Source organism: Pyxicephalus adspersus, chromosome 7 (assembly GCF_032062135.1).
Source record: "Pyxicephalus adspersus chromosome 7, UCB_Pads_2.0, whole genome shotgun sequence".
Classification (NCBI taxonomy): domain Eukaryota; kingdom Metazoa; phylum Chordata; class Amphibia; order Anura; family Pyxicephalidae; genus Pyxicephalus; species Pyxicephalus adspersus.
In genome coordinates this window covers 33,628,624-33,640,181 of record NC_092864.1, presented here as the reverse complement: position 1 = coordinate 33,640,181, position 11,558 = coordinate 33,628,624, and the positions used below count along the sequence as shown (strand labels likewise).

Here is an 11,558-nt window from a genome sequence, read left to right as displayed (position 1 = left end):
GGGGGGGGGGGGGGGGTCTTGACCAGCCATACTGCTTAAATGCAGCAGTGGTCAGTTACCAAATTCTGTTTTGTCCCAGAGGTTCTTTAATCAGAGCTGTACACCTACCTCACTGAGGTAAATAAAAAATGAACAGGTGGAGCCATCAACCCCGTAATTTGAATAGCAGACATCAGAGCGCCACATGTCCTTCATCCACTGTTGCAAGAGAAGAAAAAAAAAATGCAGCGTCAGTGATCACGTGCATGTACCGTCATAAACAATATAACTATATCTCTTACCGCCGACTGAATTTTATAACACATGCGATTGGCGCACACTTCATAAAAGACATGGGGCTGTCCTTACCTTTATTTTACCCTCACAGTGAGGATAGCCATCCATGGGAGGCAGTTCACATTGTTCCTGGGCCCCATTAATGAGATCTTAAAGACAAAAGAAAAAAAAATGAGCTTTTTATACTGGCATTACATATATTGTATCTTTTGTTTATTATATACATGACTAAAAAAAAAACATCGACATAAAAATGCTGGAAAAAGAAAAATGGTGAATAACAAAAAAAATAAAAAAATAAAAAAAGACACCTAATCATTTTTTTAGTCAATTATAGGTAAAGTATAGCACAGAAGCTGTCTGTACATATTAGGAAAAGCCTTTGCTGCACTTCCTGCTGAAAAGATACCTCTCCACCTATTATGATACTCCCTAGGTAGGCATTTGTACCAGAGCATAAAACACCTTTGCACCAGAGATTTGCCAGTCCTAGAACTGGCAGTGTTCAGGTAATCATGCAAAAAGTGTTTGTAAAAAGGGCAAGAGTTAAGAAGGCAGTAATCAAAGAGAAAAACAATCTATGCAAAAGGATGAAAAGTCCCACTTTGAAAAATTGGCGATCAGGCAACTGTTTTTTGCAGAAAGGGACAGGCGACTGATTGCCACTCAGCTGTCAGATTCGGTTGAGCTGTACATGCGCAGCTCAACGTTGGGTGCCAGGAAAACCAGGCAAGCCCTGCTTCCCTTGCGCGTGCCAGGAACGAATGAACTTCCACAGGCCTGCACGAGAGTTAAGCTACGTACACACTTCCAATTATTATCGTTGTTAAACGAACGACGAACGATCCTGCACGATATCTGCGAACGATCGTATAGCACCGATCCTGCACATAGAGATAACGACACGATCGTTTGTAGATATTGTACACACAATAGATGCGATCGTTTGAGCGATACAGGGAGTGACGTGCACGACAGGAAGTGAACGAACGTTCGTTCGTCACGCATGCTCAGACCATGGACGATCAACGAACGATCGTACACACGAACGATGGTCAACGATCGTCGTCCAATCCGATCCGCCGGTCCGGTCGTTCGTTTCCAACGACTTTCCTCGTTCGTCGGCGTCGTTGGTTACTTTTTTTATGAACGATTTTTGCCCAATCGATCGTTCGTCGTTCGTTGTTCATTTTGAACGATAAAAATTGGAAGTGTGTACGCAGCTTTACCCTAGCTAATCTCTACAGTCCTTTATCTCAAAAGATTATCAGACACCTGATGAGATGATTCTCGTCTGATAATCGCCTGAGGGCTGATATCGGATGAGAATCTGACGTGTGTACAGCGCTAGTCATCCAAACGACCGTCCATCCACGACGAGGACAAGGAACGATCGTAATAAAGTAAAAAGGGGAAAGCACCACTCCATCGTTTTCCCCCCTACCCTTTCCATAGAGCAGAACTGCCCTGTATGTACAGCACTCATTCATGCATCGTGCAGTCTTTTGTCATTGGAAAGGATCGTGAAAGATAACTTCCAAAGACAATCATTGCACGTGTGTACCCAGCCTTACTCCTAAAGTGCTCGCACTCTGCCCTTCTGATTTTAAGGGCTTTACTGATGGGTACTTCAAGGATAATCAACACTTCTTGGAGTCCACATTTTAATTCTGTTACTGATTATTAGAAAGTATTACATTTTCCTCTTTACAAGAAATGCCTAATAGATTTTTAGAGTGCCAATATTTTAGGTAATTATTTCAGCAATTTTTGATGCATCATTCACAATAGATATATTTATGTGCTTGTATTTTGGTATGTCATTTGCTACCATGCTAAAAGATATAGGTTTGGAAATTAAAACTACTAAATTAGGGTTTCTTCACTAGAGTTTTATAAGATAAAAAGAAAAAAATACACATTCATCCTAATGCTCAAAATCCGAAAAGTATAGTACTGGTATACAAGGCAAACATTTATTTCCCCATTATTTTTGTATTTTTATTAAAGAGGAGGCTCTACTTCTACTGTCTTTACCGCCATGGCAGTAAAGACTTAATAGGAAGCCTGTAGCCTCCTGGGATACCTATGTCACATATCCTAGGAGGCCGCTGTCTGCTCCTTCTGCGCAGAAGGAGCTTTCCTCACGTTAAAAAAAGTTCTGATCTCACACATGCGCAGTAATATCCGCTTTTTTACATTTTCTGGAAGCACATCCTCTGATCTCGGACCTGCGCAGTGCTAGGCTGAGTAATGTTCAAGGAAGATGGTGGTGTGTGCCAGGACTGACCCAGCTAGGATTACAGAGGGATTGACACCTTTCCACTGGTAAAGCAAGTGTCTTTTTTGTGATAGTTCCACTTAAATACTCACTGTTCTGTAATCCAGCACCAATGCTCTTTTGAGTGCAATGGCACCAGTCCTTATCCAAACATTTAATGTAAGCTGTGGTTGCTGTGGACCTTTCCCATAGGAGCCTAATACTATCAAGGACCAATATTGTTGAACAGTACAAACTATACATTTTTTGCAAGTGCCCATTACAACTAGAGAAGATTAAGGAATAGGAGCACCAAGACCATTATGGAACAATATGCATAAAACCTTTAGCACTTGTAAATGTACATTATATGGGGATTTTGCAGTCCTCCCGGAAGTCACACTTTAGAAGATCTGTGTTAACAGCCCACAGAGCAGTAAGCTTCGACCACCAGCAAGCAAAGCCGCACAGTTGTCACAAATAAACCAACTGCCCTTCAAAAACAAACTTTACTGTTCTCACCCCTGTGTCCCTGCATCCCTCTTTCCATAGTTCTGGCAGATTGAAGAATTTAGCAGCTACGTGATGATATCACAGGCGTAAAGAAGAGGATTGAGCACCACCTATAAAAATCTGAGTTAAAAAAAAAAAGTTTGACAGGAACAATTATATATTATTAAAACTTTGATCAAAAATTGATTTTAAGAATGTGTGTTCACAGCATCTCTGGACAATACCAAGAAAAGGATTGGGGTTGCAAGTGCTAGTATGCTATACTTCTGCTTGTGTCTTGTTAGCACTGCAGTAATTAAAAACATGCTTGCAGTTTCATACATGCACCAAGTTTTAAGAGACCGACATTTATTTTTCAAAGTGGAAGTAACACATGGCTGGGAACAAAGGCACACATGACTGAGAACGTGTCATTTATCACAACTTCACACTTATATAGCTGTAAATCTGAATAAATATATATGAAAAGTAGTTTAAACGCAAAGAGCTTTAATAAACTCAAGTGGCCCTATAAGCCGGATGGAGGCGTCAGGTTCAGGGCTCAGATGAACAAACAAAAATCAAGAATTCAGAAGGCAGTCAGGACTCTGCAATCAAGGCCTACAATGACCACAGGAAAAGTCTGAATGAGTTGTGTCCCAGATTCTAATTAAGATGGAAACAGAAAACACCTATGGCCTCTCCATATGTACTAAAGACTGATAGGAAAATGGACTACAACTGCATAATCTTTTTACAAACAAAAACCTATAAAAGACCTTCATCTACTGAAACTGGAGAACACTCCAAAAATGGCCTATATATAAACCAACAAGACAAATCTGCTTTGCAACCAGATCTGAAATTTAAATAAATGGTACATTTCTTGTAAACTGAAATCCAGAATAATACTGTCTAAATACAGGGAAGCGTGTATTCTTGCGTGAATCTTAGTCTCGTGTGTATTTCTTTCAAATTTGAAATACTGCATTTTGAAATATTTCAATGTGAAATACTGCAGTAAGAAACATCTCCTAAACTGGGACTTCATGAAAATTTCCTGTAATAAAGATCAGTCACTACAGTTTGGTCTTGTGTGGACGCCTTCTGGGTTACTTTTTCCAGAAAATTTGCAGCCACAATTTGCAAAAAAGAAAAAGTAAAATATTGCTTTCTTGCAGTCACAGCAATACTTAATGTCCTGTACACTTCTTTTTGCATAATCCAATTAGATTATTCCTGCAAATAATAAAATAAGAAAGCAGGGACAGAAGTGAAAAGGAATCTGCAGTGAATTTTGCTTAAACCTAGACCAAGAGAATAAAGTTTTTTCCCCTCCACAAAACTCCCAGTGTAAAAAGGCATGAAAGCATTTGACAGAAAAAGCAAAATAAATTTTGAGGGAAATGGTTTCAAAGGAATCACAGCCATGTGAATAAAAAGTAAAGGAAAATCCAACATTTTGGACTATTTGTCTATTTATGTACTACTTTTCTCTTATGTAACAAGGAGCCTCACCAGCTAAAAGAAGTAGGGCATGGCAGGGCCATGGCTGACTTTTTACAGGAAAATTTGCAGACATGTAGATATAATTTCAGTTGTCCCTCAATGACCAGTTTTCACCAAATTCTTCTCCTCCATCCCTCAATGGCTCAATAATTTCCAAAATTCACAACTAGACTGCTTCAAAGCAGGTGTCATTCTTATGCTTCTCCAGCTACAGGTACGTCCTTATTTTTTAACACAACAGTGCTCATTTAACAAGGTGTGTGAGTTCCATACAGTTAACTAAAAGGGGCGTCATTCAACCAGAGGGCCCAGCACAAGGATGGATTGGAGCTTCTGCAGGGAACAGCTTCATAAATGAGTCGATTACTGCAGTCAAAACTCCTTTATTTTAGCACACATTTGTGTAAATTAGTCTTAAATATCTTAGTGATGAGGTTTAGAACAGACACTTTTACATATTAAGGACCAATTCATTATACCATTGTGTTCAAATCCATGGATATTTAATATGCTTGGTTTAGGCCTTCCAAGCTGCATAACCACCTGCAGTGATCTGGATCGTCGCACTATTATTCCGAGCTGCCCTCCTTTTCTCACAACACACAAAAAAATTAGTACCTATAATAAGCATATTGAGAAAAGATTACCTTGGTTCATTTGAAGTCTTTGCAACAGACCATTTGTTCTCAACAAACCAACGACAGTCACACAATCCAGGAGCTTAACCTGTGCCAAGCGTCCCATGAATGGTGGTAAGATAACTCTCTAGATAGAGAGCTCTGCGGAGGAGATTAATTCCACTAGCCTCCTACCCTTGGTGGAATTCCAGCGGTCTCCTGTAACAGGGCTCTCTTGTGTAAAGTACCTGCCGGAATACAGTTCTTTTATCTCACTGATGTACAGATCTTCTGAACAGGATCACTGAGCCCCAGAAACAAGGGAAAGGAAGTACTTTATTCCCGTCCAAATTCTCTGTGACATCTGCACAACAGATTAATGCTGAACTATGATCTCTTCGGATTTCAGCCACCTGCACAGTGGCAAATACCCAAAAAAACATCACTACAGGTCCAATAAACATTGTAAAGGCAATATGAAGTGCAAGTATACACTTATCCATATTATATAAAATTGACTCCTGGTCTTCTATAAATGCATTTGCAGCCAAACATAAAATTAAGTTTATAAGTGGTTGGCTATTAGAAGTTGATAGGACTGCATAATGCATAAAACAAGATAGAACAGTGTGTCTTCATGGTCAAGGGGCACCAAAAACAACCCAAGACTGAAGCAAGTTTCCAAATAAAAATCCAGTGTTGTATCCGTAGACCAGTAATGCTCTGTAAAATTTGGCAGCAGAGCAATCAAGATTTCTTATGGAACAGTTATAAAACCTCACATTGTACTTACTGAAAGACTTCACTGATGCATGTTAATAGCTGTGACAATTTCAAAGGTCAATTGAAAACGTAGTTCATAAAACGTACCCATCTGTGACATGTTTCGATATAAAATTGCCCATTGCCAATGTAACAAGCCAGTGACTGTTCCACATTGTCAGCAGAGTTTGCTAGGTGGGATGTTGCAGAAATTCATGATTCTTGTAAAGCAAGTTAATTTTTTTTTCTATTTGCATTCAAAAGGGTTCCAATGTTGCTACTTAAAAGGGGCCTTCTAATAGTTGGCAATAAAATTTAGAATTTTTATACCCCTTTGTTCCAAAATAGGAGAAACACAGACAATTCTAGGTATATGGGTGCTTACAGCTAATCTAATCAATAAAAGACAGTGGGTGAATTTTGAGATCCTCAAAACTCTTACAGTGGTATTTTACTGGGCTTGTTCAGGGCTAGTGCAAAAAAGCAATAACCTGTATCAGTAGCAGAAAGAGGCAGCAGTGCTTTTGCTATCACAATGCAGATAAATTGCTTTAAGTTTGGAGGCACATGAGTGCCTAGGTCCATATATTATATAAATCAGAAAGTGAGCTGCTATTTTTGTCATGGGGAGAGAGGTCTGTAGTGCTAGACAGGTAATCACGGGAGGCATATCTGTTAGCCAGGCAGTTGCAGCACCTTCCCTGTCTACTATTGTCAGTTTTTCTTGCTGGTTAAATGCTAGAGATGAGGTACAAAGGCTTTACAAAATGAATTGACAACAGAAAAAATATAAAAGTATTCTACTGTCCTTTACTAGAATTCACAATACAGAGTTCCTTCTGTGCCTAGCTTGGAGCACTGCCTGCTGTGCCAGGGGCACTCTGCACCGCTGATTGGGGTTGAGGGTAATGTTTAGCTACACTTGGAGGAGATACTTTTTCCCTGATCTGGCTGTCTTACCTGAGAATAACATAGGCATCCACTAAACTGCAAAAGGTTGTCTGTGGCGGAGATGGATGGGATTAGGCTAGGAAAAGAAAAGCGGGAGCCTATTGGGGCACCAGGGATTCAAAAAGACAGAAAGGAGAAATTGCCATGGGTGGCAAAACAAAATTTAAATGATTTTGTCATTATTCCAGAGGGTGCACAAAACGGTGCAGACAAAAGGTACTTGTAAACTTGCTGTTCTATTATTATAATAACCCTAAAATATTTCTTCTTAATCATTCCAGCATGTGCCAATATCCAGGATGTATTACACAAGTTTCATGTACATATGCATGTGCTTCATAGGCGTTACATTCAATTTTGTTTCATGTGTAGTGTTCTCCCCAGCCCCTTTAAGTGGGCGCACCACCCAGCACTTTTCAGTTACAAGCCGGGTGGATACTGACAAGCTGGGTCACAATACAGGGGCTGCCATGCCACCCTTCTACTATTTCTTCCCACCTGCTTTAAAAAAAAAAATTCTGTGTTCAACACTCCTTTAACCTTCCCCCTCCCCCATCACAAGGGGGCTGGTAATGGGATGGGAGTGATTATGCAGCTTTAGATCCACTCAGAACAAAAAATCTACACAAAAGCCCAGAGTTACTGATCAAATGTAAAACCCTCCATGTCATTGGTAGTAAAATCATTTTCATAAGACCTAATTATTGCTGGTTTGGGAATGAGATGAACACAAAATAAATAGCCATGTAGGTCAGGGGTTCACAACCTTTGGCCATATAGTGCACAAGTTTGCAATATTGCAAGAGTGTTTTATTTATTCAGTGGTTAAATGAAATAACAAATCCCATGGTAGATATTAACATTTTAATTGCATGACAGGTACACTTAAAAAATCTAAAAACATACCTGCAACATTTATTTTATCCCCAGCACCAACACTGGGAATGGCAGTTGTTGTACCATTGGTGGAGTTTGATCCTGTGCCATTTAGGACAAGGTTGTCAACCTTTGATTCCAATTTTCCAATCCTTTGCAAAATATTATCTAGAAGAACCGCCAGCGTCTTCTTCAAATCTAAAAAAAAAAAAAAAAAAAAAAAAAAAAAAATAAACTCATGTTTTGTGAATCCGTGGATTGCATTAACATTTTGGCTTAAGTTTATTAGATGGTAAGCATAATTATAAAGCATGTTCCCTTGGCACAAAGAACATAATTCAAGGAGAATAAACAGAAGAAAAAGAAAATTGCTTCGTATCCACCTACATTCCCATGTGAGAGAGTTCGTATTATAATCTCGTTTATGCGATAAGAAAAACATAAGTGAAAAGTCGAGTCTGTGCACGCCTGCAATTAAATCATTAACAAGGCCGCATATTATAGTGCCTAGGATAATACCCCTTCTGAACAGTCCACAGGGGAAGTTTTGTTCCTAGTTTAATAAGGGAATTGCAGCTTATGTCAAATGTTTTGAACCAACACAAAAGTACAGGGGGTGGAGTTTGCAGATGACAATTACAGTTTGTACTCAGCAAGTGCGTATTTTACTTTACATCTCCAGCCAACAAATGGGAAGACAAGAACAGAGCTTTCTCACCCCACTGGACAAGGACCTTCGGGGGTGTTTTAATTAAAAGTTACAGGTTCAATAAAAGGTACAGGTTCAAAAATATTGATAGGGATTTGGAATTCCATACCTTATATAATATTTTAGTGATGAAGAATGGGGATTGTGAGGTTAGGGGGGGGGGGGGGGTCTTCAGTGTAGTTTTTGGATTGCCTTAGAGTTTGGTTTTAGCCTAATTTTTTCCACCAACCAATGCCCAAAGTGAATAAAAGAAAAGTCCTACGCTTAATGAGTAGACCCAAGCAGGAAATTACTGGCATACTCATATAAAGAAAAAAAACAACTTTTTAATTTAAAAGTATATTTGAATATTTGAAAGTATCTTTGAATAATTGTTTTTGTTGCTCTGCTATCAAATTCCCTGAAGAAGTGGCTGCTGGTAATTATGCAGATACAATATATTTGATAGATTTTTATTGTTCATTGTATATGTGATTAATTGTCCAAAGCCATGTGTTTGGCCTTTTACTGATTTAATGTTATGCAACATTAGTACTATGTTTTTATGTACCTTATTCCTCATTGTCTGATGTTTGATTATATTTGAAGGGGATTCTTTTGTGTGAATTGATATCAAAAGTGGCATAACTGACTTTTTATAGTCCATTCAGGTAAGCAAAGTATTGTTCTCAAAGCAAACAAACCATAAAAATGTAGGCACAACTTAATTACCCATCTGGCTGGGTATGGCAGAACTCATGGACCCATCAGCAATAGGAGTAGTGTTTCTTGACCTTTTTAACATGGAGGAAGCCCTTGAAAAACCTTTCTGGTCTTCAAGGAACATCTGCTATAATTATATTATTCACAGGTCAATGTACATTAGTGTGATGGTCAGTAGGAAGAATTCCTCTTACATTGCAGGCCATTGGGATGAATGTCACCCTTACTGATAGCCAAAAAGATCATTGGGGTCACAAATTGCTCATTGCACATGGAACCCTCAGCAACCTCTGGAGGAACCCTGATTCAGAAACACTGAACTAGAAAGTATAAAAGGTAGCAAGAAGATATCAGTCTGTGATTTCATTATGAACACTAGAAATGGACTAAAAATTACAGAACTTCATGTGACTGTTGTGCACAAAAAAAGAAAATTATTCCCCAGAACATTTCCCACGATTCTTAGACATACTTGTAGCTGACCTAATGGCCTTGTCCAGACAGGGATGAAAATCCCTAAATCAAATATGTTTAATATTCTAGCTTTATAACCTTTTCAGATTAAGGGTCTTTGTGTTCTTGTGAGCAGAAAAGAGATGCTCTTTTTCTTTAGCAGTCACATGATTACAGGCAGTAGCTAATTCAGGTTGCCATCAGGTCTTCTTTGATCATTATTTATAAAATTCCAACAGATGAGGTGGAGCTGTACAAGGAAAACATAACAAAGGTTGGATGTAACTAAAAGCAGGACGGGGCTTTAAAGGCTGGCTGGAATCACAATATATAATAAACCCCTCACACCTTTATATCCATTTCCTGCAACACAAGGACAGAGCAAATCTAGGTCTAGACATAGCGACAATGTGTCTATGCCTACTGCCTGCAAAACAAGATTGACAGCGAAAGATGCAAAGCATCAGAGACAAAGGAACAAAAGCATCATGGTTGCAGTCCTCCCCCCTCTCCAGTTAAAATATATGAAGCCTTCAACCTGCAGAGGAAACTTGGAGGCACATAATGGCTAAAACATTTTCCCATCATCATGCTTATACTGCAGCACAACTGAGTGGCTACATGTGCAGCTTCTCATTACCAAGTCTGAGCTCTGCTGTTCAAGGACTTCAGGAGGTTGATACCAGGTCAATTTTAAGTACTTGCAAAGCATGTATTCATAAATCCAGGGCTGCACGTATAGGACTTTTAACCTACCTGGTAAGCCTTTAGAGAGAATAACCCTTTCTCACTGTGTTGGTGACAACAGTTTTACACAACAGAAGTGAGCAATAATGACAGTAATGGCCTTCTGAAGTAAACCTGAACTTAAAAAAAAAAGGTGAAGCTTTGCTATGCCCCTCCTATTGTGTGATATTTCCACCACCTCCTAGATTGTAAGCTCGTTGGGGCAGGGTCCTCATCATCTACTAATTCACTCAAAGAACCATGCAAATTTTACCATTATCTTAATTTCTTTCTGAATAATTGCAGGTATATTAGTGGTTAGACTGACTTCATTAACCTTTTTACTCAAGAGGAATCCAAGAAATAGTTCTCAGGTCTTGAGGAACTCCTAAATTTGTGGTAAGTGAAAAGACTCTAGCTCAAGGAGCCCATAGGAACCTCTGGAGGAACCCTGGTTAAGATTGCTGACCTAGACACGCCTGCGTCTGTACCGTAAATCTGTAGTGTGAGGTCCAAGACAATACTGCCTCATTTTGCTAGTCTACAGACATCTGGATATGACACTAAAATGCTGCTCAATGTTCTCCTTGCTGGAGGCTCCTATGTGTGGTAGCAAAACTCTGCTGAAGATGTCCAACGTCATACAAAGATGACGCAGAAACAAGGCATGCTAAATCAAAGGCAAAATATCTGCTGAAGGAGACCACAGGCAATACAGCCCTCTTGTCTTCTTTATGGCACAGCCTCCACAGCTTCAGTCCTCAGTCATTGAGATACCTGAATTGCATTGTAGGATGAGGTCACAAAAACATAGAAAAGGCCAAGGCTATATACACATCAAGTGACTGCATCCTGTGACAGATGAATCAACAAGCCGTTCTGTTCAATGGAGTGAGGAGAATAATAAATAGAAAAGCATAGCAGTTGTTTCCCTCAACCTGCCATGGTGGATTGAAGGACAACGCTTAGGACTTGTTGGACCACTGTCAGATTTTCACCTGACCATTATCACACATGTCTACAAAGTCTTTAACGATTCATGTGGTTGACGGCACGGAGGCTCTGAGATTAGCACTCTGGACTTTGCAGCGCTAGGTCCCAGGTTCCAATCTCGGCCAGGAAACTTTCTGCATGAAGTTCCTACTGTGTCTGTGTGCGTTTCCTCCTCCCACATTCCAAAAACATATTGTTAGGTTAAGTGGCTTCCCCCAAACTGATCTCCGAT

At 39.5% G+C, this 11,558-nt stretch overlaps 1 protein-coding gene across 1 annotated transcript in view; it reads right to left on the bottom strand.

Annotated features, from left to right (window-relative positions):
* MGAT5 (alpha-1,6-mannosylglycoprotein 6-beta-N-acetylglucosaminyltransferase) overlaps positions 1-11,558 on the bottom strand; it is a 98,243-nt gene that overhangs the window by 49,708 nt on the left and 36,977 nt on the right. Inside the window, exons 3-5 of the mRNA XM_072418078.1 lie at positions 7,774-7,941; positions 349-425; positions 109-198 (exon numbers count right to left, since the gene is read on the bottom strand). Of these exons, the coding sequence (XP_072274179.1) occupies positions 109-198; positions 349-425; positions 7,774-7,941 (335 nt within the window). The remainder of the gene's footprint in view (positions 1-108; positions 199-348; positions 426-7,773; positions 7,942-11,558) is intronic.